Source organism: Hemicordylus capensis, chromosome 2 (assembly GCF_027244095.1).
Source record: "Hemicordylus capensis ecotype Gifberg chromosome 2, rHemCap1.1.pri, whole genome shotgun sequence".
Lineage (NCBI taxonomy): Eukaryota > Metazoa > Chordata > Lepidosauria > Squamata > Cordylidae > Hemicordylus > Hemicordylus capensis.
Genome location: NC_069658.1, coordinates 303,188,079 through 303,208,767, shown reverse-complemented (window position 1 = coordinate 303,208,767; position 20,689 = coordinate 303,188,079). Strand labels below are relative to the sequence as shown.

Here is a 20,689-nt window from a genome sequence, read left to right as displayed (position 1 = left end):
CCATTCCTTTGCTATTTATTTGCCTATGGCAGATTATGCAAGTCTCATAATTATCTTTGCAAGTTATAATACTTTAAAGGTGTCATATCTTTAAAGGATGATTCAAAGAACAGCTTTTTTATAAAGTGAATGTGGTGGGGGAGAAAGAAAGGGTGATGATGGAAACAGACAATGAGGCTATTCAGACGACTGTAGAAAATCAGGCTAGCCTCTGCTAGCCCGATTTTCTACAACTGTGCGAACCACCGGGCTCGGCTGGTGGTTCTTAAGCGGGTCACCCACTTCTGTAGCCCGGTGCTTAAACCGGGTTTGCGGAGCGAGCATTCCACAAACCCAGTTTTTGAAATCGTGAGTTACCGCAACGCGGCTCTGCGCCGCGACTACTCACGAGGAGACACCCGACCAGCTCAGGGGTTTCTTCAGTATGCCCAGCGCACTCGCGCAGGGCATACGGGAGCTTCCGTGGACCACGCAGCCCCCGACCCTCCCAGCCCCCGCCAGCTCCGTAACGGAGCCGGCAGTCGTGTGGGCGGCTGCTCTCCCCACAAACCCTATGGAGGCAGGTCTCCTTGATCGTGAGACCCACTTCAATGTTCGTTTAGAACTATTTCAATCTCCAAAACAGTCTAAGAATGGATTCCAGACATTGTCATCAATCTCTTCTTTGTTGTGTGTCTTTTTAATATACAACTATTTTCCTTCCAGTCAGTCAGATGTGTGAGGCAAGTATGTATTGCAGAGAATTTTTGGTTTTCCATGCTGCCAGAACCATCCTTTTTGCTAACATGGCAGCCCTCATTAGTGGTGCACATTGAGGTACATGTCTTGTTTTTGAGTCTCAGGAATATTGGCTTGAGTTTCTGATGCTTGTCATGCTATCTCCTACTTTTTTGCAACCATTCTTAGAATAAAACTCCATAGCATGCATTCACTTCATTCAGTGTTTCACACTGCTGTTAAACATCCATCTCTCTTCTTCCCTAACTTGCGATCTCTAGACTATTGTGGGGCTTCCTGGAGCAAAAGGTGAGAAGGTAAGCTAAAACATCTGCATGGATAAATGTATATATGTGGTATTATGTCATCTTGTGGCCCTAAGCTGGAATACAGTTTTTCTGGGGGTTGGTTTTTTTGGTAACCCAGGAAATATTATAGCAGCAGTTCCAACATCGAGATCCTGTCTCAAAATCTGATCCTGCAAACTTAGTTATTGAAAGGGGATGGTGTTGATGTCTGTACCAAGTACTGATTTTGAATGCAATGATCTGTCAGGACTGTATTGTTTCTGCAGTGCTGAACTTCTATGTGATCTGTTTTAGGGCGCACCAGGGGACGTTGATGGGGAACTTCTGGGGAAACCAGTAAGTTGGCCTTTTTTATTACTTTCCATTGCTGCGTCTCATGTCTAGTTATCCTCATGGCACACTGCGGGAGCTGGGCAGAGGATGCTTGAGAGCCAGTAGGCCATTGGGAAAGGCAGGAGTAGTTGGCAAGATCAGGTCACAACCACAGGAAGACAAGGCAGGAGGTTGGCTTACTCTGGCAGAACAGGTCTCCTGGGGTTCTGCTGCTAAGTTCTAGGAAGCAAGGCTGAGGTCAGAGCCAAGGCACTGAGAACAGAGTACAGGAGGACCTCGACATTTCCATTCCATGGTACAACTGTGAATATGGAAACTGTGAATATTGAGTCATTAGCGCAATGGGGAATTGGGGGTTAGGTTCCCGGTTGGTGGAAAACATCTTTAAAATATATGATTTCAGTGGGGGGTGCAGGGAGAAGCTGCCTACCATCATAGCTGCTTCACCTGAGTCACTCTGTGCCCCCAAATGCCTCCAAATTGACCAAAAATCGCCAGGGGGGGTTGGTTTTTTTTTAACCTAAGTCATTTTGAGGCTCCGAAACACAAAATGGCAGCCGGAAATGAGCTCCACGGTCAGTTCCGGCCACCCCAAGCCTGTGGATATGCGAGGTTGATGTGTTTTTCTTCTCCTTTTTTCACCGTATGCCGAGGTTGGTTGTCTTTTACCTGACTGCAGATACGCGAATCAGCGGATAACGAATCCACAAATAGCAAGGTCCTCCTGCACTGTGAGCTGTTGAACCAGCAAGTTCTCACTTAACACTTAAATAGAGCCTTTGGGTCTCCACCCTGCATGGAGCCTCTCAGGGCTAATTCCCTGCATCTGGCTTGAGAGTAGTAATCCCCTCTTCTTGAGTAGTCCCTTCTTGGTTAAGGTGGCAGGCAGTCACCCTTGCATTCCTATGTTGTTGCTGAAGTTCTGCCCAGACTTGCCATCGGCATCTTTCCTGTGGTCCTGTTGGGGAAGGAGGTGAATCCTTTGGGGAGAAGTCGGCAGATGGCTCCCTGCTCCCTGATGAGGAAGCTTCCTCAACGGGTATATCTGGAATGGAGCTAGGTCCTGGGGACTCCACTAGTTCAGGGACCTCTGGACCCATTTGGGCCTCTTTTTCCCCATTCCCTGCCCATGGTTGTTATTTGGGAGCTACGGGAGTACAGGTCTTTGGGGTGCTCCTCTGGTTTCTGTCTGATAATAGGGCCAGGGCCCTTGGTATCTCCCATCATGATCTCAGCTTTCCTGATCTCGAGGTCCAAGACCTCCTCATCTGAGAAGTTGGGATAATTCCGACACAGACCCTTGCTGTTCAAAAAAGGTGTCAATGCTAATGTTTCTGCTTTGCAGGGTCCCAAAGGTGATCGAGGCATACCAGGTCCCCGAGGAGAGACGGTAAGAAATGGTCCTCCAGGAAGGAGCCTCAGCTTTTTCTTTTCCCTGACAACTGAGGGTTTCATGGAAACTCTTTTTAGTGTCAGTCCACTTAGACAACCTTTCTTTCTCCATGCTAGGGTGAACGTGGAATTCAGGGGGAACCTGGAGATCCTGGAGAAGATGTAAGTACTATGGAGTGTGTGATAGAACACTTGGTCCAGTCACCAGAGCTGCAGGGGCAACAAGAAGGCACCCTGTCCAACCATTATGACTTGGATGTTGGAAGAGTAACTGTCAGGAATGTGATTCAGTACTAGGCATGCTTCCTAGAGTAGGGCTTTGGAGTATATTAGGAATTATCTTTTTTAAAGGTTAACTCTTCTCAGGTTATCACACTTTACCATGCATTCTGTTTAATGGGCTTGTCCAGGTTATTCTAGTTCTATAATGTCACTGCCTATCCTGTCCATATCATTTTAGCCATGACTTAAGCCATATAATTTTAGCCAGTGTTACAAGAATTCCAAGCAGATGTATTCCTCCCCAGCCTCTTCTCCCCTCACTTATTTCTCTCTCAATCTCTTTCTTATACACACACATCACACTCCCTAGGATGTCTGGCCGCCCACTTTGGGAAACCTGGACTAGCTGATACATGGTTCTGCCTAATATTTTCTTTTAAAATTCCAAAGCAGAACTTTCTGTATCATACCTGTCATGCCTACCCTCAAGGTCCGGGGCTTCCACAACCCCAAAAGGGCTCCCACAAACCAGCCAGGCCTCAGAACTTAAACAGGGAGGGAGCTTCACCACTTGTAGGGCTTGTTTCATTTACACAGTCCCCTTATGGAAGGTTCTGCTCCAGGCTTCCCTCTGAGTCATAGGGTGCTTGCTCATCTGAGCCTTCCTCAAGTACTGGCCCCTCATCTGTTGATGAGGTGGCTGTTCCTTATAAAGCCCCTGACACTCAGGGCAGTTTTCACGAGATCTGGGCTCCAGCCAAGATCTTGGCCCGAACTCTCATGAGAACGTTGCAAGTCCTCACAAGAGGCTCCCGGCACCTTGCAAGATCTCCCTGACAGCCGGGATGATCCCCCGGTCCCCCTGCAGAGGCCAGTCCAGGAGTCCATGGGCAGGTGAGCTGTCAGTGCCACCACCACCCTGTCAGCGCCTTAGGCTGCCCCGGGTGGCCACCTGCTCCTCCTGGCTCTCCACCTCTATCCCCGCCGTTCCCTCACAATACCCTTGTTCCATTGTTGAAATGGACTTTTGTTAACATTTTTCTTAATGTTAAGAAATGTAAAGCAATAATAGCATTTCTATCATATAAACCCACAGCTTTCTATCCTCTCTTCAGGAGATACAGTGGCCAATTGTTCTCCTTCAGAGGTAGAGGTTTCCCAGGAGCATATTAGTTTTCTCGCTTTTTTCAGAAGCAGGACTATGCAAATGACTTTGTTTTTGGTCCCCTTCAGAAGGAGACGTCTCCCCATTGCTTTCTATCCTTTCTTCAGGTGATAAAGTGGCCAAATGTGCTTCCCTTTAGTTATGACTTCTTTAAAAAATATGAAATCTGTTAATGTGCTCTGCTCCACTCCATCTCCACCAATTTACTGTTTTTTTACATATGAATAGGGAGCCAAAGGATTTCCTGGGATCAAAGGAGAAAAGGTATGTGCAGTGCGTGCCTCTTATATAGTGTATTCTTTTTGGTCATGTGTTTGCTAAATCTTTTCAGTGTCAATGTGAATGGCAGTGTTTACTGTGGTTGCCTGAATCCAAGACTAGGTTTTTTACAAGTTTCCTGATATTAGAAATCAGGAGGTTGTCTTAAATTCACAGTCCTGTTCCTTTCAAGGAAATGTAGGTATAACTTGTATTTAACCTCTACTTTTTAAGGAGGTCATCTTAAATTCAGAGTCGTCTTCTATTAGAGTAAAGACAGTATCTCAGTCATGCTGTCCATTACGGTATCTTGAGATGTCCTCAGCTGTTCCTGACTCCAAGTGTCTGGTGGGTAGGAACTCAACAACGATCAAAATGGTGTCTGTATCTGGGGACTAAGCGCAGTGGCAGCTGGTGAAGCCTGCAGGATATAACAAATAAGCAAGCTCACCCACCACCAGTACCCGACATCTTATGGGAACTGACAGCGCCTGACCCAGCATCCCACAGGGAGGCTGCCCTACCCCCTGCTACTCCCCTGGCCTCCACACATGCGTGGATGCCATTTGAGGATTCAGCACAGCAAGTGTTGCCATGCTGACCCCTCAAATGGCTTCCACACATGCGTGGAGGCCAGTGGAGCAGCAGGGAGTGCGGCAGCCTCCCTGCAGGATACTGGGACCAGCGCCGCTGGTTCCCATAGGATTCCAGGTGCTGGTGGCAGGTGCATTTGCTTTTATTTAAAGTTATATCCTGCCACCTTTACCACATCCCCTGCAGCAGGTTTTGCTGGCCACCACTGACTGACGGCATAAGTGCTTCAGTTCTCCAGGGGACATTACAACCCATCATGAGCTCCTTGCCAATCAGTGAGCTCTTTAGAAATGGATTAGTTCTTGTTCTCTTCACCATGGGAAGTATGTAGTAACAACTATTGGGGCTCTTTGTCAATACAGTCTATTGAAGACTAGACAGCTAGATCCTGTTTCTCCTTACACATCAACTATGTACCGCTTCATTTTTTTCTCTCTCCATCTGAACCATTCAGGGTTCACTTGGGGTTGGCCTCCAAGGACCTCCTGGACAGACTGGACCTGCAGGTTTGAAGGTAATTCCTTTCTCATTGTTTCTGTTAACCCACATCAGATGTTCAACCTTTCAGAAATTGTCACATTCATCTAATCTTATTCACTTCCTTGAGCAGCTTTTGTTTTGTGTTACATACACATTTACACTAGGGTTATGCACAAAACCAGGTTGCCTGGTTCAGTTTAAGTCCAGACTGGACTCGAACCAGACTGAGCATGTTTGGTTTTGTGCACCTCAGAACCTCCCTCCACTGACCCAGTTCGAGTTTGGGGGGTTCACAAGTAGTTGGGTTTTTTTTAAAAAAAAATTTTAACAGAAATAAAACCCACTGCTGCCACTCCGGGGGCTTCTCTGAGGCCACAGGGAGGTCTCCAGAAGTTCCCCCTCCCCCCACCGGCCTCCATTATATTCCAAATTGTCTGGTTCAGGCGGTCTTCGGTCCATTACAGGCCTCACCTCTGTGGCGGTGGCCATTTTGGAGGCTGCTGCGCATGCCCAGTGGGCCTCTGTGTGGCCAGGATATGCACCCAGAGCAGCAGCAGTGAGTGCTATTTCTGTTAAAATAAAATAAAAACATTACTTTTTTAAAAATTCATGAACCCCACCAAACAGGCCGGAGGGTTCAGCTCAATATTGAACCGAACAGGGTTGGGTGGATTTGGTCAGATATCGCGCCACAAAACTGAACTGGTTTGATGTCAGACAGGTTCGTTTCCAAACCTGTTTGCACATCCCTAATTTACAAAATCCAAGTTGTTTCAGCACTGCTAGTGCTGGACAGCTCCTTCTGCAGAAAGGTTGTAAATCTCATTATGGTTTGCAGATCAGTCCTTATATCTTGGAATAGCCTAACAAATACACATGTGGAAAATGTTGATATGCCCTTACTGAGATGGTAACTGTAGTGATCAGCCACTCCTCCCCCTAAAGAGTTAACAGAGTGAACCCTTGCCTTGACTGACACACTGGTGAACTCCAGGGCAGCCAATCTGTACACCAGGTGGGTGGAACCTAGAGAGCGGTTGCAGGGAATTCTGGGAACAAGAAGGGCAAGATCTGGTTAGTGGTTCCAACATTCATAAGTAGTGGGTTCTGCGCCTGTGCAGATCAGCTTCGGGAAGAATTTGTTAGCTCCTCGCGACACCTCACGTGCAACCTCTGCATGTGACTGCAGTACCCTCTAGCGGCGGTTAGGCATCTCCATTTTCAGTTTCTTTCTGACCGCCATAGCGATCAGTACTCTGAGACTGTTGCTTTTCGTGAAAAGTTTGTTATTGGTTTTTTTCGGCTTTTTGGACTTTGGAAAACGGACTAGGACTATTTTTACGGATTTCCCTTTGGCTTGGTTTAAATTGTTATGGTTTTGAACCTCTGGAATGGACTTGACATAATTTCTTAACCCAATTGATTCGGACTCGATCTTGGACCTCCCCCTACGACCACGGAACAGAATGGCTACTGGGCAGGATGAGTGGTGTGAGTAAGGCGAGTAATCCCGGCAAGACAATCTTTAAACATTGCACGGATTGCCGGGGGGAAGATCCCCTCGACAGACGGCCATATCCTCTGTTTGTTTTGCCTAGGGGAAGCGCATGATACGGCTTCTTGCTCGGTCTGCGTTACATTTAACAAACAGACTCTTAAAAATCGGGCAGCGCACCTTAAAGTTTATTTGATGGAGGATGCATTGTTGCCTAAGGCTGCTCAGAAGGCTTCGGCACCGGGTCCTGCACCAAAAGCGCACTCTAAAGATCCGGGGAAGTCGAAAGGGACCTCGTCGACATTGGCCATCTCAGCATCGAGGGCCGCGGCGTCGGGTGTCTCGGCATCAGAGCCCTCGTCAGCATTTTAAAAACCGGAGGATCATCGGTCGGGTCTGAAGAGAAAGCACAAGAGTGATGCTTCTGGGCATGGCTGTGCCCATAAGAAGCACAAACATCATGACCAAGTTCCGGAGCATACCCCTTCACCTTCGGGGCTACAGGATTATGTGATTCCTCGACACCAAGCAGCGTCGTTGTCTCCGGCTCTGACGCCCTATCAATCTCCTCTGACTCCTGGGCATTGGTCGCGAAGCACTCGACATCGTGAACGGTCGGCATCGAAGGAATCCAGGTTGGAGTCGGAGAGGCAGGCTTCAAGTCCAGAGACTCAACGTTGACACGAGCTCACACCCGTAGATCACGTCGATGTCGAACGTCACACCGGAATCGACAGTTGCAGTGATTGTAGACACAGAACTCGACACTGACCCCGACATTGAGCACATCGACATCGAGGATGAGCCGGTGTCGGTGGTCCAGGTTTTACCGGTGCCATCCCCAGTCTCACCGGGGGCAGGTGAGCGGGAAGCTAACAGACTAGCCCGCATGCTAAACTCTGAGGAGAGTACACCCTCAACGGGCACCTTTACGGGTTTTCACATGGATGACTATCTCCCTGGACAAATTCCAAAGACACCTTCATTGTCGACGAAGGGGACAACGATTTCAGGTCCCTTACCCGGTGGTGGTTGGGGTGACTCAATGGGAATACCTAGCACAGACTATGCTTTATTTAGAGAGTGGTTACGTGAAAGGGAGCAGACCCCCAGGGTTATTAAGGAGACGGCTGTGCAAGATGTTTTGACACCAGTGTAGCACATAGAGATGGCTGTTCAAGCATCGGTACCTTTACCACATCAGTGCTCGGTTTCCCTACAAGCTAATGTACCACGGGTTCTTACTTCCACCCTGCACCAAGCAGCGACTCAGACGACGCATTTCCATGTACCTGTCCATGTGACCTCGACTGGCATTGGGAACTCTCCTGTTCCATCTGATGATGGTGAAGACGATGATATAGAGGATGATTAAGCCTCTGACTCAACTCCGGATCCGGATGATCCAGAGGCACCTGCCCTCCCAGATCCAGATTCTAATGTTGCGGTTGTCCCATCTCTATCACCCAATGAAGAGATGAAAGGATGATATCAGCAAGTGGCAGAGATGGCTCAGGTCTTGGGCCTGACCCTGAAAGAAAAAACCAGTGACTTAGAGGACCCTGTCTACAATATGATGAGGGCGGCTTCTGGTTTGAAGCCGGTGTACTTACCTATGCTGCCTCATATCACCAGGGCGGCGAAATTGGCTTGGGAGGTACTCCAGACTTCAGCGCCAACCTCAAAACGTTTGGAGGCTCTTTATCGTGTCCAGGAGGAGGAGAACACGTATTTGGTGCATCACCCTGCTCCAAATTCGTTGGTAGTTGATTGTGCAACAACTTCTAAGGGCGGCAAGCATCACACCACGCCTGCGGACAAGGAGGGCCGTAAGTTGGATGTTCTGGGAAGACGCACCTACTCGGCGGCATGTTTGTCCATCAAAATTGCCAACTATGTGGCTTGCCAAGCAACATATACACATTCCCTGTGGGAGGCATTGTACGATCAGCATTCAAAACTAGATCCTGGAGAATTTATGAAAAGATTGAGGCTGTATTCACGAAATCTACTGTGGCTACCCGCGAACAATTGGCTAATGCAAAGCACTTAGCAGAGTCGGAATCCCGGACATTGACATCGTCCATTATTCTGAGACAACATGCCTGGCTGCGAGCTACAGGTTTACAGCAGGATATGAGGGATAGGACTGAGAATCTTCCATTTGATGGTGCGGGCTTGTTTTCAGACAAGACCGATGAAAATATGGAGCAATGGAAGAAATCGCAGAACACCGCACACTCTTTTACCAACCCATGATATACGAACAGATACCACCTATTTGGTCAGTACAATCAGTATCAGAGGCGCCAGGGCGGTTAGCGGCAGTCCGATAAACGAGACTTCAGACGGCCTTACCAGCAGTTTGGGAACAGTAACAAGCGCCCTTATTATACCAAAAACAGAACCAGCCAGTCTGGGCAAACTAAGAGAACACCGCAATCGAAGCAGCAGCTTTGATCTGAAGGCGAGCCCACTGCCATCATGCGAATCGACCCCGCAAAGCAACCTGATCAACATCAAAGCAAGGAACACCATCTCCTTGAACTATGCCAGAGTTACCATCAAACTGGCAAGCCATGCTCAAGCATGGCACCACATAACATCAGACCGGTGGGTCTTGTGCATAGTGACGACGGGCTATGCACTAGAGTTCGAGGAGTACCCTCCATTTCTGGGCGTGAAGTACACTCCAGAAACCCCTGTCCTGAGGGAGGAGGTGGAGAAGCTTTTGATGAAAGGGGCGATATCGCCGGTCCAGTGGGCTCTCAGCCAGTCGGGCTTTTATTCTCGTTACTTCCAAGTCTCCAAACGCGATGGGGGCATAAGACCAGTTATGGATCTCCGTGGCCTAAATCAATACATGAGGTAAAGAAATTCAGGATGACAACGTTGCAAGCCATCCTTCCGCTCCTTCATGGGGAGAATTGGATTGCAACGCTCGACTTGAAAGATGCTTACTTTCATATAGGCATTCAGGAGAACCACCGCAAATTCCTCCACTTCACCATGGGAAGTGAAGTTTATCAATACAACGTGCTACCTTTTGGCTTGGGCACCGCCCCGCGCATGTTCACGAAGTGTGTCGTGGTGATAATAGCCTATCTCCGAACAAAAGGGCTGTCCATTTATCCATATTTGGACGACTGGCTGCTGACAGTGGGCTCTCAGCCGGTCAGGCTTTTATTCTCATTACTTCCAAGTCCCCAAACACGATGGGGGCATGAGACCAATTATGGATCTCCGTGGCCTAAATCAATACATCGAGGTAAAAAAAATTCAGGATGACAACGTTGCAAGCCATCCTTCCGCTCCTTCACGGTACGCAGGAACAACTGCTAGAACATGTACACATGATAACGACCCTGTTGAGCGATCTGGGCATGAACATCAATTGGGAGAAGTCCTTTCTACAACCAGCGAAATGCCTTCAATATATCAGGGCATTGTTTGACATGGCGGCCCAGAGGGCTTTTCTACCGAGAGATCGGTTTTCACGCCTACAGGCACTCGACATCCGGTACAGAGGGCGAGGACTATACAGGTGATTCCCGGCCTGATGGCGTCTTGCACTACCATGGTTTTGTATGCAAGGCTTCGCATGCGCAAGTTGCAACTCTGGCTTTTGAGCACTTACAGGTCAAAGCTGGAGCCACAATCCAAACGGCTGACACTTCCAGGCAAGGTGCTTGCCTCACTGATGTGGTGGACGAAGGAGTCAAACATGCTCAACGGCGTACAGTTCCAGTCGCTGAAACCAACCACCACGGTAACCTCAGATGCTTCATTGCAGGGCTGGGGTGCGCATCTGCTGCACCACAAGGTTCAGGATCGATGGACGCCAAATGAGAGACTTCTGCATATCAACTTTCTAGAACTTCTGGCTGCATACAAGGCCTTGGTTGCCTTCCAAGAGAAACTCATGGGGCAGACCGTCCAGCTGCAGATGGACAATACAAAAGCCATTGCGTATGTCAACAAGCAGGGCGGGATGGTTTCCAGGTCATTGTGCAGCCTCAGTCTTCAGTTGTGGAATTGGTGCATTCCACGCAAAATCTATCCCATTGCCATTCATAGCAAGGGCACCATGAATGTTTTGGCGGACTCTCTGAGCAGGGAACTAGTGCTGGATCAGCATGAGTGGGAGTTGAACCCAGTGATAATGGAACAGATATTCCAGGCTTGGGGCAGACCAAAGGTGGATCTATTCACGATGTACAACAACAGCAAGTGCGACCACTATTGCTCCAGGATGGGAATCGGCCCAGATTCAAAGGGGGATGTGTTTCAGTATCAGTGGAACCGACAACTGTTTTACACCTATCATCCAACTCCATTGCTGCCCAGGGTGGTGGCCAGATTTCTACAAGGCAACACTCAGGCGATAGTTATTGCCCCATGGTGGCCAAGGCAGCCATGGTACACGCAGCTACTCAGACTGTCCCAGGGCAGATACAGGAGGTTGCCACAGTAGGCAGATCTGATAACTCAGGACCAAGGAGAGGTGGTGCACCCCAATTTGTCCGTGCTGAGTCTCACAGCTTGGAGGATCGGCTACTAAGGAGGATTCTCCTAAACACCCATAAGCTATCGACTAGGCGTAGCTACCGAGCAAAATGGCGCAGGTTTGCAGCGCATGCTGCCTCTAAGGGCTATAACCCCAAGGAAGCAAGCCTGAAAGCCATTCTGTATCTAACAACTCTGAAGAAGAGCAGCCTAGCAAATGTCTCAATTAAGGTGCATATGGCAGCTATATCAGCACAACATGATGGGTGGGATGGAAAGACGGTCTTCACCCATCCGAGATGTAAAGATTTCATGAGAGGCATCAATAATTTGTACCCTTCGGTTCGCCCGCCAGCTGAAAAGTGGAGTCTTTCCTTGGTACTCCCGTCACTGACGGAGCCACCCTTTGAACCTTTGGCATCTACGTCGTTGAAACTTTTAACCCTGAAGACGCTCTTCTTGGTGGCCATCACCATGACCAGGCAAGTAAGTGAGCTGCGTGCACTGTGCATTGATGAGCCTTATACGAGGATTTATCCAGAGCGGGTCATCATGCGCCTGGATCCCGAATTCCGTCCAAAGATTGTTACAGATTTTCACCTTAATACCGAAATTGTGTTGCCTACCTTTTTCAGAGACCCTACGTCCGCACTTGAGTGGGCAATGCATTCGTTGGATGTTCGTCGAGCCCTTCTCTTCTACTTAAGGGCCACAAGGGACATTTGAAAGACACCTCAGTTTGTTGGCTTACAGGGCAAGTGTAAAGGGCATTCGCCTACTCGGCAGAAATTGTCTTTCTGGCTGGTGGAGTTGATCAAATTGGCATATGAACAACAAGGTGTTGCCCCTCCTTTGTCAATTAGGGCACACTCCACTAGGGCTTACACCACGTCTGTGGCACATCTGTCTTATAGATCTACGCACGGCTAAGGCTGCTGAATTCGGACGGGCGGTCCTCAAGAGGGTGTTACAGTGACTTGCAATGCTTACCCGCCTCCATCTGGGTAGCTTGTAATTCACCCACTAGTTATGAATGTTGGAACCACTAACCAGATAAACAGGTTGCTTACCTGTAACAGATGATCTGGTAGTGGTTCCATACATTCATAAAACCCGCCCATCCATCCCCGCTAAGACAGTTGCAAGCTACTGAATATAATACACTTACCATTCTGTCCTTAGGACTGGGCTGCTATGTCGGCCTTCAAGAAACTGAAAATGGAGACGCCTAACTGCCACTAGAGGGTACTGCAGTCACGTGCAGTGGGTGGTTGGCATCGCGAGGAGCTAACGAATTCTTCCCGAAGCTGATCTGCACAGGCGCAGAACCCACTACTTATGAATGTATGGAACCACTACCAGATCATCTGTTACAGGTAAGCAACCTGTTTTTTTTTTATTGGGGAGAAGTGCATGTGGAAAGGCTTAGTGAGTGGCAGTGGAGTTTGCTTCCTCATGGTCGAAGCCAGCATGAAAGTTTCTCTCATGGAATAACTCTGTAGATCCTTAAAAGAAAGGATTGCAGAAAGCTTGAATTCTCTTCCAGGGTTTGGAGAGTTCAAGGAAAAGGGAAGTTTGGTCTAGGGAAAAGTTTGTTTAGTCAGACTTTGTGTTAGAATTTCTATTTCTTTGGTGTGTGTGTTTTGCATATTCCTGATACTGTTTCATTATAGTTTACCTGCAACGTAATTGAAATAAGAAACACCAGCCTACACCCATCCTACCTAAGGTGTTGCAAAAGCCTCTGTAAACATTTAAGCGTGCATTAAGACAACCTATTTTTGTAATTTTACTAAGTATTCTTAGCTGCTAGAAAGCCTCAGATGGAAGCAGTTCGCAGTAAATGAATAAAACTGGGTTTTTTATAGTTCTTTTCTTTTTACAAGCCTCTCCGAGTTGGTTTTTAAGTCAGGAAAAGTGAGGGAGAAAGGGGAATTCTCTGGTGCAAGCACGTCCTCAGAGGTTCAGCTGCTATCAGTTTTCTCATCCCATGTAAGCTTACACATGGAAGGGTTTTGTTTTGTTTTTTTAATTGCCCAGAGGGACCTAGGATCACAGCACCCAATCCACTGTTCCGGACCTCTGCAAGTTTTAAGGTGCTTGGTGGCAGCCTTTTGAACCTGCCAATAATTACAGAATAGTTTTAGGAGAAGCCTAGCCAGAAAGCTCAGCAGGGATGAGTCAACATTTCTTTCCCTCATGTGAGCTTGCTCTGAGACAAAGACTTTAATCCACTACAACATTGGGATTTGCTTCTTTCAATAACTACTCTGTTATTGAAAGTTACTCTGCTGCTCTGAGGTTTGATCAGCTGAAGAAGATCTTTGAAAGACACAATCATTTCATTCAGCACAGTTGATTAGGTATATTGAAAAAGCCCAGAAAGTGAAGATATTCTTCTCCAAATACTTTGCATCTTCTTTTGGGCATTTACAGTGGACGAGGTTTTCAAATATTTGGGGACAGGAAAGAGGGGAATGACCATTAGGCTACCTTGTTACTGGACCTGGTGAAATATCTCATGACTTCTTTTTCAGGGAGACCCTGGGTTACCTGGCCCACCAGGACCTCCAGGTTTAACAGGTCTTCCTGGGACCCCAGGCCAGCCAGGCCTGAGAGGAGATAATGGAATGATAGGCCCACCGGGACCTCCAGGAGAGAGGGTAAGAGAGACAATCACCACCGGACTTCAAATTCTTCTGCTCTAGTTTTCTTTGTTGTCAGGAATTAAGTAAGCCACAGTGGGGGAAATGACTTGATTATCAAGCCAGAGGTTGCCGATTCGAATCCCCACTGGTATGTTTCCCAGACTATGGGAAACACTTATATTGGGCAGCAGTGATATAGGAAGATGCTGAAAGGCATCATCTCATACTGCACAGGAGAAGGCAATGGTAAGCCCTCTTGTATTCTACCAAAGACAACCACAGGGCTCTGTGGTCGCCAGGAGTCGACACCGACTCGACGAAACACTTACCTTTACCTTTAGTGCAATCACTAAATAATTAACAATGAGGTCATTCACAGAATCGAAAACTGTGTTCGACCCAGGTTTGTGAGCTGTGTGTACTCCCAATTTTTGATTGTGTGGAAGCAAGGTTAGAGGAAAACCTGGGTAGAAGTGATTGTGTGGAAGCAAGGTAAGAGAAAAAGCTACCCAGGTTTTCCTCTAACCTTGCTTCCACACAATCAAAAATGGGGAGTACACACAGCTCACAAATCTGGGTAGAACACAGTTTTCGATTCTGTGAATGACCTCAGAGTGTAAGTTGTATAACCAGGGTTTTTAAGTAGAGCAGTCCTTGAGGTTATTTTCATGATGGGGGAAAACAGGGCTAAAGAAGCCCAGCCCAGTTTTTCCCCATCATGAGAACCAACTATCAACACTGTTATAAGTCAATCCTATATAATAAAATGGTTGGGTACCTGCGTCCGTGTCTTTTTCGGGTGTTCTGTGCATGCGTGGTGCGCGCGTGCGCAGAACACGACGAGAGAGACATGGAGCGGGCGCCGGCCACCATGTTGGGTGGGTGGAGGAGAAGCGAAGCGGCGGGCCGAGGAGAAGCGGCCGCCGCCGGCCGGGGGGAGAAACAGAGACAGGCCGAGGAGAAGCGGCCACCGCCGGGCGGGCAGGCCGAGGACAAGAGGCCGACGCCGGGCAGCCAGGCGAAGCTAGGAGGCGGCGGGGGAAGCCGGGCGAGGCTGCGGGCCGAGGAGAAGCGGCCGACTCCAGCCGGGGGGAGGAGCAGTGGCAGGCTGAGGAGAAGCGGCCGAAGCCAGGCGGGCGGGCCGAGGACAAGTGGCCGACACTGACGCCGGACGGCCAGGCGAAGCTAGGAGATGGTGGGGAAAGCTGGGCAAGGCGGCAGCGGCCGGAGGAGGCGCTGGCCCCGGCTGGAGGAGGCGGCGGGGGAGGGCGGAGAAGGCGGCGGGCCCGGGGGAAGCCGGAGCCCGGGGGAAGCAGGCCTGGGGGAAGCCGGAGGAGGCGGCGGGCTGGCGGCCAACATCGGGCTCTGCGGCGGCGGGGATACCGGGCCCGATGGCAGCGGCGGGCGCACTCGGCCCCGCCGGAGATGGGGGAGGGAAGAGAAAAAGTTAGCTGGCCCCAAAGGTCTACTAGCACCCGTTAATTTAACGGGCTGAAAGTTACTAGTAAGTTTATATTTTGATATCTGATTACTTATAAGAACTTGTTCAACACTGTCTGAGTAAGCTTAAGTAAATTGAATGTATTACTTCAATGTTACCAAAGTGCTAGAAGAATTTTCGTTACTCTCCCACATTCACCAGAAGTGTTTCACCACACTACAGAGCAACTTATCACATTGGAGAAATATAACAAAGAATAAGCTCCATCACAAGTTCTAAGGCTATGATAATGGCCTCAAATGGATCTGAGTTGTGGCAGCAAGTTTACCTAGCAGAAGGGCAACCGTCAGACAGTTCAAGGCATTAGCTCACTGGCCTTTCCTAGGCCAGACTAATGAAGGCTTTGGCCTCTGGACTGACTAGTATTTTTCCTACTAGGGTCTGACCGGCTTCCCTGGAAGAGATGGCACTGTAGGACCTCCAGGACCACCTGGACCACCTGGACAAGCAGTAAGTATTAAGATATTTGGAATATAGTTATAAGATGAGGTTGGTTGGATATGTAGCTGGTTTGCATCATCTTGTCTAGAACCCAATGAGGCTATTCTCACGACCAGCAAAATTCGGGCTAGGAGAGCCTAGCCCGATTTTTGCTGGTCGTGTAAACCACCAGGCTTTCAGGTGAGCCCGGTGGTTTACAAGCGGGTAACCCGCTTCTGCAACCCGCCCCTTAGCCCAGGTTAGTGGAGCGAGTGTTCCGCTAACCGGGGTTTCTGGATTGTGTGTTGCTGAGGTGCAGCTCCGCACCATGGCAACTCACACGGAGACCCCCGACTGGGAGGCTAAAAAGCAGCCTCCTGGCTTGGGGGTCTCTCCAGCATGCTCTGCACGCTCACGCAGAGCATGCTGGAACTTCCAGGGGCCACGCAGCCCCCAAACTTCCAAGCCCCTGCTGGCTCCGTGACAGAGCCAGCAGTCATGTGGGCAGCCGATTCAGCTGCCCAGGGCTGCAGCAGAGATCGTCTGCGGGGAGAGCAGGCTAAGCCCGCTCTCCCCACTAACCCCATTATGGCAGGTCTCACCAATCATGAGACCTGCCTCATTGTGTCTGTCGCCATGTTGCCTGTTAATGTTCCTATGCTCATACTGAAGCCCTTTCTTTCTCTTTATTTCTTCACCTTGTTTTTTTAGGGTGCACAAGGCATCTTGGGACTGAAAGGTGACAAGGTAGGCCCTGGTTTTGTCCTTTAAGCCTCTAAGACAGCTGAGCTTATACCCCTTGCTTGCTTTGTACAGTGTGCTCCATGACAGAACTGGTAGTCCATGAATTTGCATGCCCATAATTTTGGTAGTCCTCATGAATTCTTGTGCACAGAATTCCAGAATTGTCATAAACCTGTTATGTGGGGAACCTCTTAACCCCTTGCAGGACCTTGTAAGCACAGTTATAAGCATAGTTTCTCAAGAAAGTAACAACCACAGGCTTAAACTTCAATTAAAATAAATTCTTTTGAGTACAAGAGTAGAGGCTTGACTATGGTATGAATGAGGGGATTCCCATGTTACTCAGACACACAAGATGTCCACGTCTGGACTTTAATGTTTTACCTCTGCTGTGTCTGGTCAATGAGTGCTTATTGCTACTGGAAACAGGGAAAGGGAAGCAGTGGTGTATGATCTGCTGAGTGAGGAAACCTGGCATGAAGAGTGGGGAGAGAAGTGGGAAAGGAAGGAGCAAGAGAACTGGGGCAAGCAGGAAAGGAGGCAGGGAAAGAGAGAAAGGGAACCTACTTGAGAGCAGGGGAGGACTGGGAGAGAAGGAGATAGAGAAAGCCTGCCAAGGACCAGTGAAAGGAAGGGAGAGTCAAGGAGCAGGGGAATGAAGGTACAGGAAGAAACCTGGGGAGAGAAGGAGAGAGAATTGGCAGCAGATAAAGGAGCAAAGAGAAGAAAATACCAGGAGAAGCCCTGGAGGAGAGAGAAGGAAGAACCAGTAAAAATAGCAGCAGAGGAAGTAGGAGCAGAGTAGAGCCAGCACCCAGAGAAACCTGAGGAGAGGCAGGGAGATGAACCGGCAAAAGATCCAGTTGAAGTGGGCTGGAGAGGGAGTGTGGAAAGAGCAGGGGAAAGCTGGAAAAGGGAGAAGAGGGAATGGCTTCTTTTTTGTAGAAGGAGAGCTAGCTGCTAGCTCTCCAGTGAAGGGTGGATTAAGGAGTTGGGCTATACAAATCCTGGGGGAGTGCTGGGAACCAGGAAGTGAAACCAGAGAGAAGATCAGTTCCCCTTGCTGCCGTGGCCCACAACAGAAGAAGGCAGGGGCATATCTAGGGTAGGGCAGGCAGGGCACGTGCCCCGGGCGCCACTTGAAGGGAGCGCCATTTTTTGAAAATTTAAAAAATGGCCACCGAAAACAAAATGGCCACCACACATGCTCAAATGGCCTCTGTGAGGCCCTAGTCCATGCCAGGCTTCAGAGAGGCCATTTGAGCATGCATGACAGCCATTTTGTTTTTAGCTGCCATTATATATATAAATGGCCACTGCACATGCTCAAATGGCCCCTGCGAGGCCCTAGAGGCCAGCAGGGGGAGGGGGAATCTTTGCAGATCCCCCTCCCAATGGCCTTTAGGAAGCCCCCTGAAGGGGTTACAGGTAATTTTTTTAAATTTAATATAATATAAATCACTGTACACATATTCAGATTGGCACTGTGTAAAGAAAATCAGGGCTTGTGAATACTGAGCTGAAGCGTATGAGCTAGGATTGTATTCATTTGCTCTTACTTTGCTTCTTGTGATAAGTGAGTTAAATGTGATGTCTTAATATTAACATTGATATTAATATTAATGGTGAGTTTGTCTTTGAATCAGTGTCAAATCCTTAGTATTAAGGCCCACTGGGAGTTTCTTGCTTTCTTTCTCTCATTTTAACTGTCTTTCTGAAATACTAGAATATATTCCAAGCAGTGACACTGTTTACTCTGCATATCCTTTAATTATTTTCAGAGTATCTGGGAAAAGTCAAATTCTCCATTGATTTTTAAAACTTATATAATAGTGATGCTACAATGCATAGTAAAGAATTAGAAAGGCACTTCTGTTTAGTTTTCCAAGTACACCTCCACATGGTATTTGGGTATTTCATGGGCCCTAGCATACTGAAATTTGTAGTTTTCCAGCATTTTTTGGTCTGGCTACATCCACTGCTAAATAGTTTTTGAAATAGTAAAAGATTAACGAGCTTGACTTGTATTTTTCAGCTGATATTATTGTAAGGTTATGTGAAAGATGAGTGTCAGATGTTTGGACAGCGGGCGCAATTTCAGTGCTTGTCCTAGGCGCTATTTTTCCTAGATACACCACTGGAAGGACAACTCTTCTGAAGCTGCTAAGAAAAACTGGTTGGAAATTAAACGTCTCTGGGCTTTGCCCTAAGCTACTCAAGGGAAAGCGCACTCCAGAGTGTTCACTCCCCATGGATGGTCACGGCCACCACCTGTGTTGCTTTTGTTTAAGCACAGCAGTCCATGACCCTGATCTTACAGATAGTCCCCGATGTCTTCCAGGGCTACCTTTTTAACCAGGGGAGGAGTTGACTGCTTTCCTGCCTTTACTGGTAAAAGATATACCTAACAGGATTTCCTAGCCATCCTGATGTTATGACAAGCACGCACTCTCTCTCACGCACACGCACACACACACAGAAGGGGGAATCAGAGAGAGAAGGAGAAAGTCCCAGGAGAGGGAGGTTTCCTGTACTACCCGTCTGATGTGAAGGGGGAACCTGGAGTCCTTAACAGAAAAGGTTGGGTACAATAGTAAATAAGCAGATGGCCACAATCTCCAGAATGAATCCCAGAGCCTGTGAGGTTTGTGGGGCTTTTGGCTGGCTATCTTTATAGGGAAAGAAGATGCTTTTCTGTATGAAGCTATGTGCTGAATTACTGCCCCTCTGGGTTAATGGTTACTGGAGATAACCACTACTCACAACGAACAATCTGTTTGGGGGTAATTGGACATGAAGATGGGATTTCTTTGGGACAGAGGAAGAATATTGACTCTAAGGATATTGGTTTGTTGATTCTGGGGATCTGGATGATCCAAGAGGCATGACTTCGGTGGCATTAGTGATTAGGTCAAGAGTGCAACACCAGGAGTAAGTGAAGGGGAAGTTATGCCTGTCTTGCCCTGAGATCTCAGGAGCACCAAGGCTTCCATGGGGGAAAGCCTTTTTTAGAGTGTTAGGGTGCCTGGTTTGAGCTACTAAAGCAGGGAACTGCAGCTGCACTCCCTCCATGGCTAGTTTCTCTATGCTGCTTTGAGCCATGGTGGTAAACACTGTTTAACTCCTGGCCCCTTCTTTGGGAAGTAGGTTCAGACTGCACACTGCTTTAGGGGCACAAATGGAATGCGTAGGAGACCAATTCTGGACTTCCTAACAAACTTGAACATCTCAGCTTTCCTTGTAAGAAAAGCAAGTCTATTGCCACTGTAGACACCTAGGAACCTTGTTTGATGCCTCAGAGTGTAGGGGAGTGGGGTTCTGGCACCCTCTTCTTCTTCCAACTGGTTACTTGTGGCATTCACTCAGCCTCTCACCACAAGGAGCTGAGGTTCCCAGCCTTCCACAGCCACGTTTCTTTAATACCACTCTAAACCCCCAGCATTCCTCAAAACACTGCTCTCCCTCCCTGTCTGCATTGCCCCCTTCTTGCCCAGACCTCCAATCCGAGGGGGTTGTAGCTCCAAGCCACTCCTCCTTTGCTTTCATGATTCCCTGGTGACCCATGGTGACCCATCCCTTCCCTTCTTTTTCCCAGTCAGCAGCCCGGCGAGGGTGTTGGGTGGCGCATGCATGCTCACCATTCTCTGCTGGCTGCAACTTCCTCCGGGCCCTAGCACCGTTGGGAGCACATCAATCTCACCGTACCATGGCGGGGAAGATCTGCACCAATGTTGAGGGCTTTTCCAGTTCAGGTTGGCATTCCACCACTGGTTCTGTCATTGGGCTCTGCAAAGTAAGATGCGTAATGTCCAAACAGCCGTTATGGTGGCAAAGATAGGTTTGAAAACATGCAAGGAATTTGTTTTTCCCCAAGAACCAGCTAGTTGTCCCCCCCCCCGCCTTTTG

At 48.5% G+C, this 20,689-nt stretch overlaps 1 protein-coding gene across 10 annotated transcripts in view; it reads left to right on the top strand.

The window, feature by feature from the left end:
* Window positions 1–20,689, top strand: part of COL7A1 (collagen type VII alpha 1 chain) — a 216,234-nt gene that overhangs the window by 144,189 nt on the left and 51,356 nt on the right. For 9 of the 10 annotated variants that reach the window (XR_008316932.1, XR_008316931.1, XM_053299561.1 and 6 more), the window contains 9 exons: window positions 999–1,034; window positions 1,320–1,361; window positions 2,704–2,748; window positions 2,868–2,912; window positions 4,366–4,401; window positions 5,444–5,503; window positions 14,008–14,133; window positions 15,998–16,069; window positions 16,751–16,786. Coding sequence is in view for 8 of the 10 variants with exons in the window: in XM_053299561.1 (XP_053155536.1) it covers window positions 999–1,034; window positions 1,320–1,361; window positions 2,704–2,748; window positions 2,868–2,912; window positions 4,366–4,401; window positions 5,444–5,503; window positions 14,008–14,133; window positions 15,998–16,069; window positions 16,751–16,786 (498 nt within the window). In the remaining 2 variants the exon portion in view is untranslated. Of the gene's footprint in view, window positions 1–998; window positions 1,035–1,319; window positions 1,362–2,703; window positions 2,749–2,867; window positions 2,913–4,365; window positions 4,402–5,443; window positions 5,504–12,652; window positions 12,818–14,007; window positions 14,134–15,997; window positions 16,070–16,750; window positions 16,787–20,689 lie in introns of those variants that run through there. The other variant, XM_053299567.1, reaches the window with a different exon arrangement.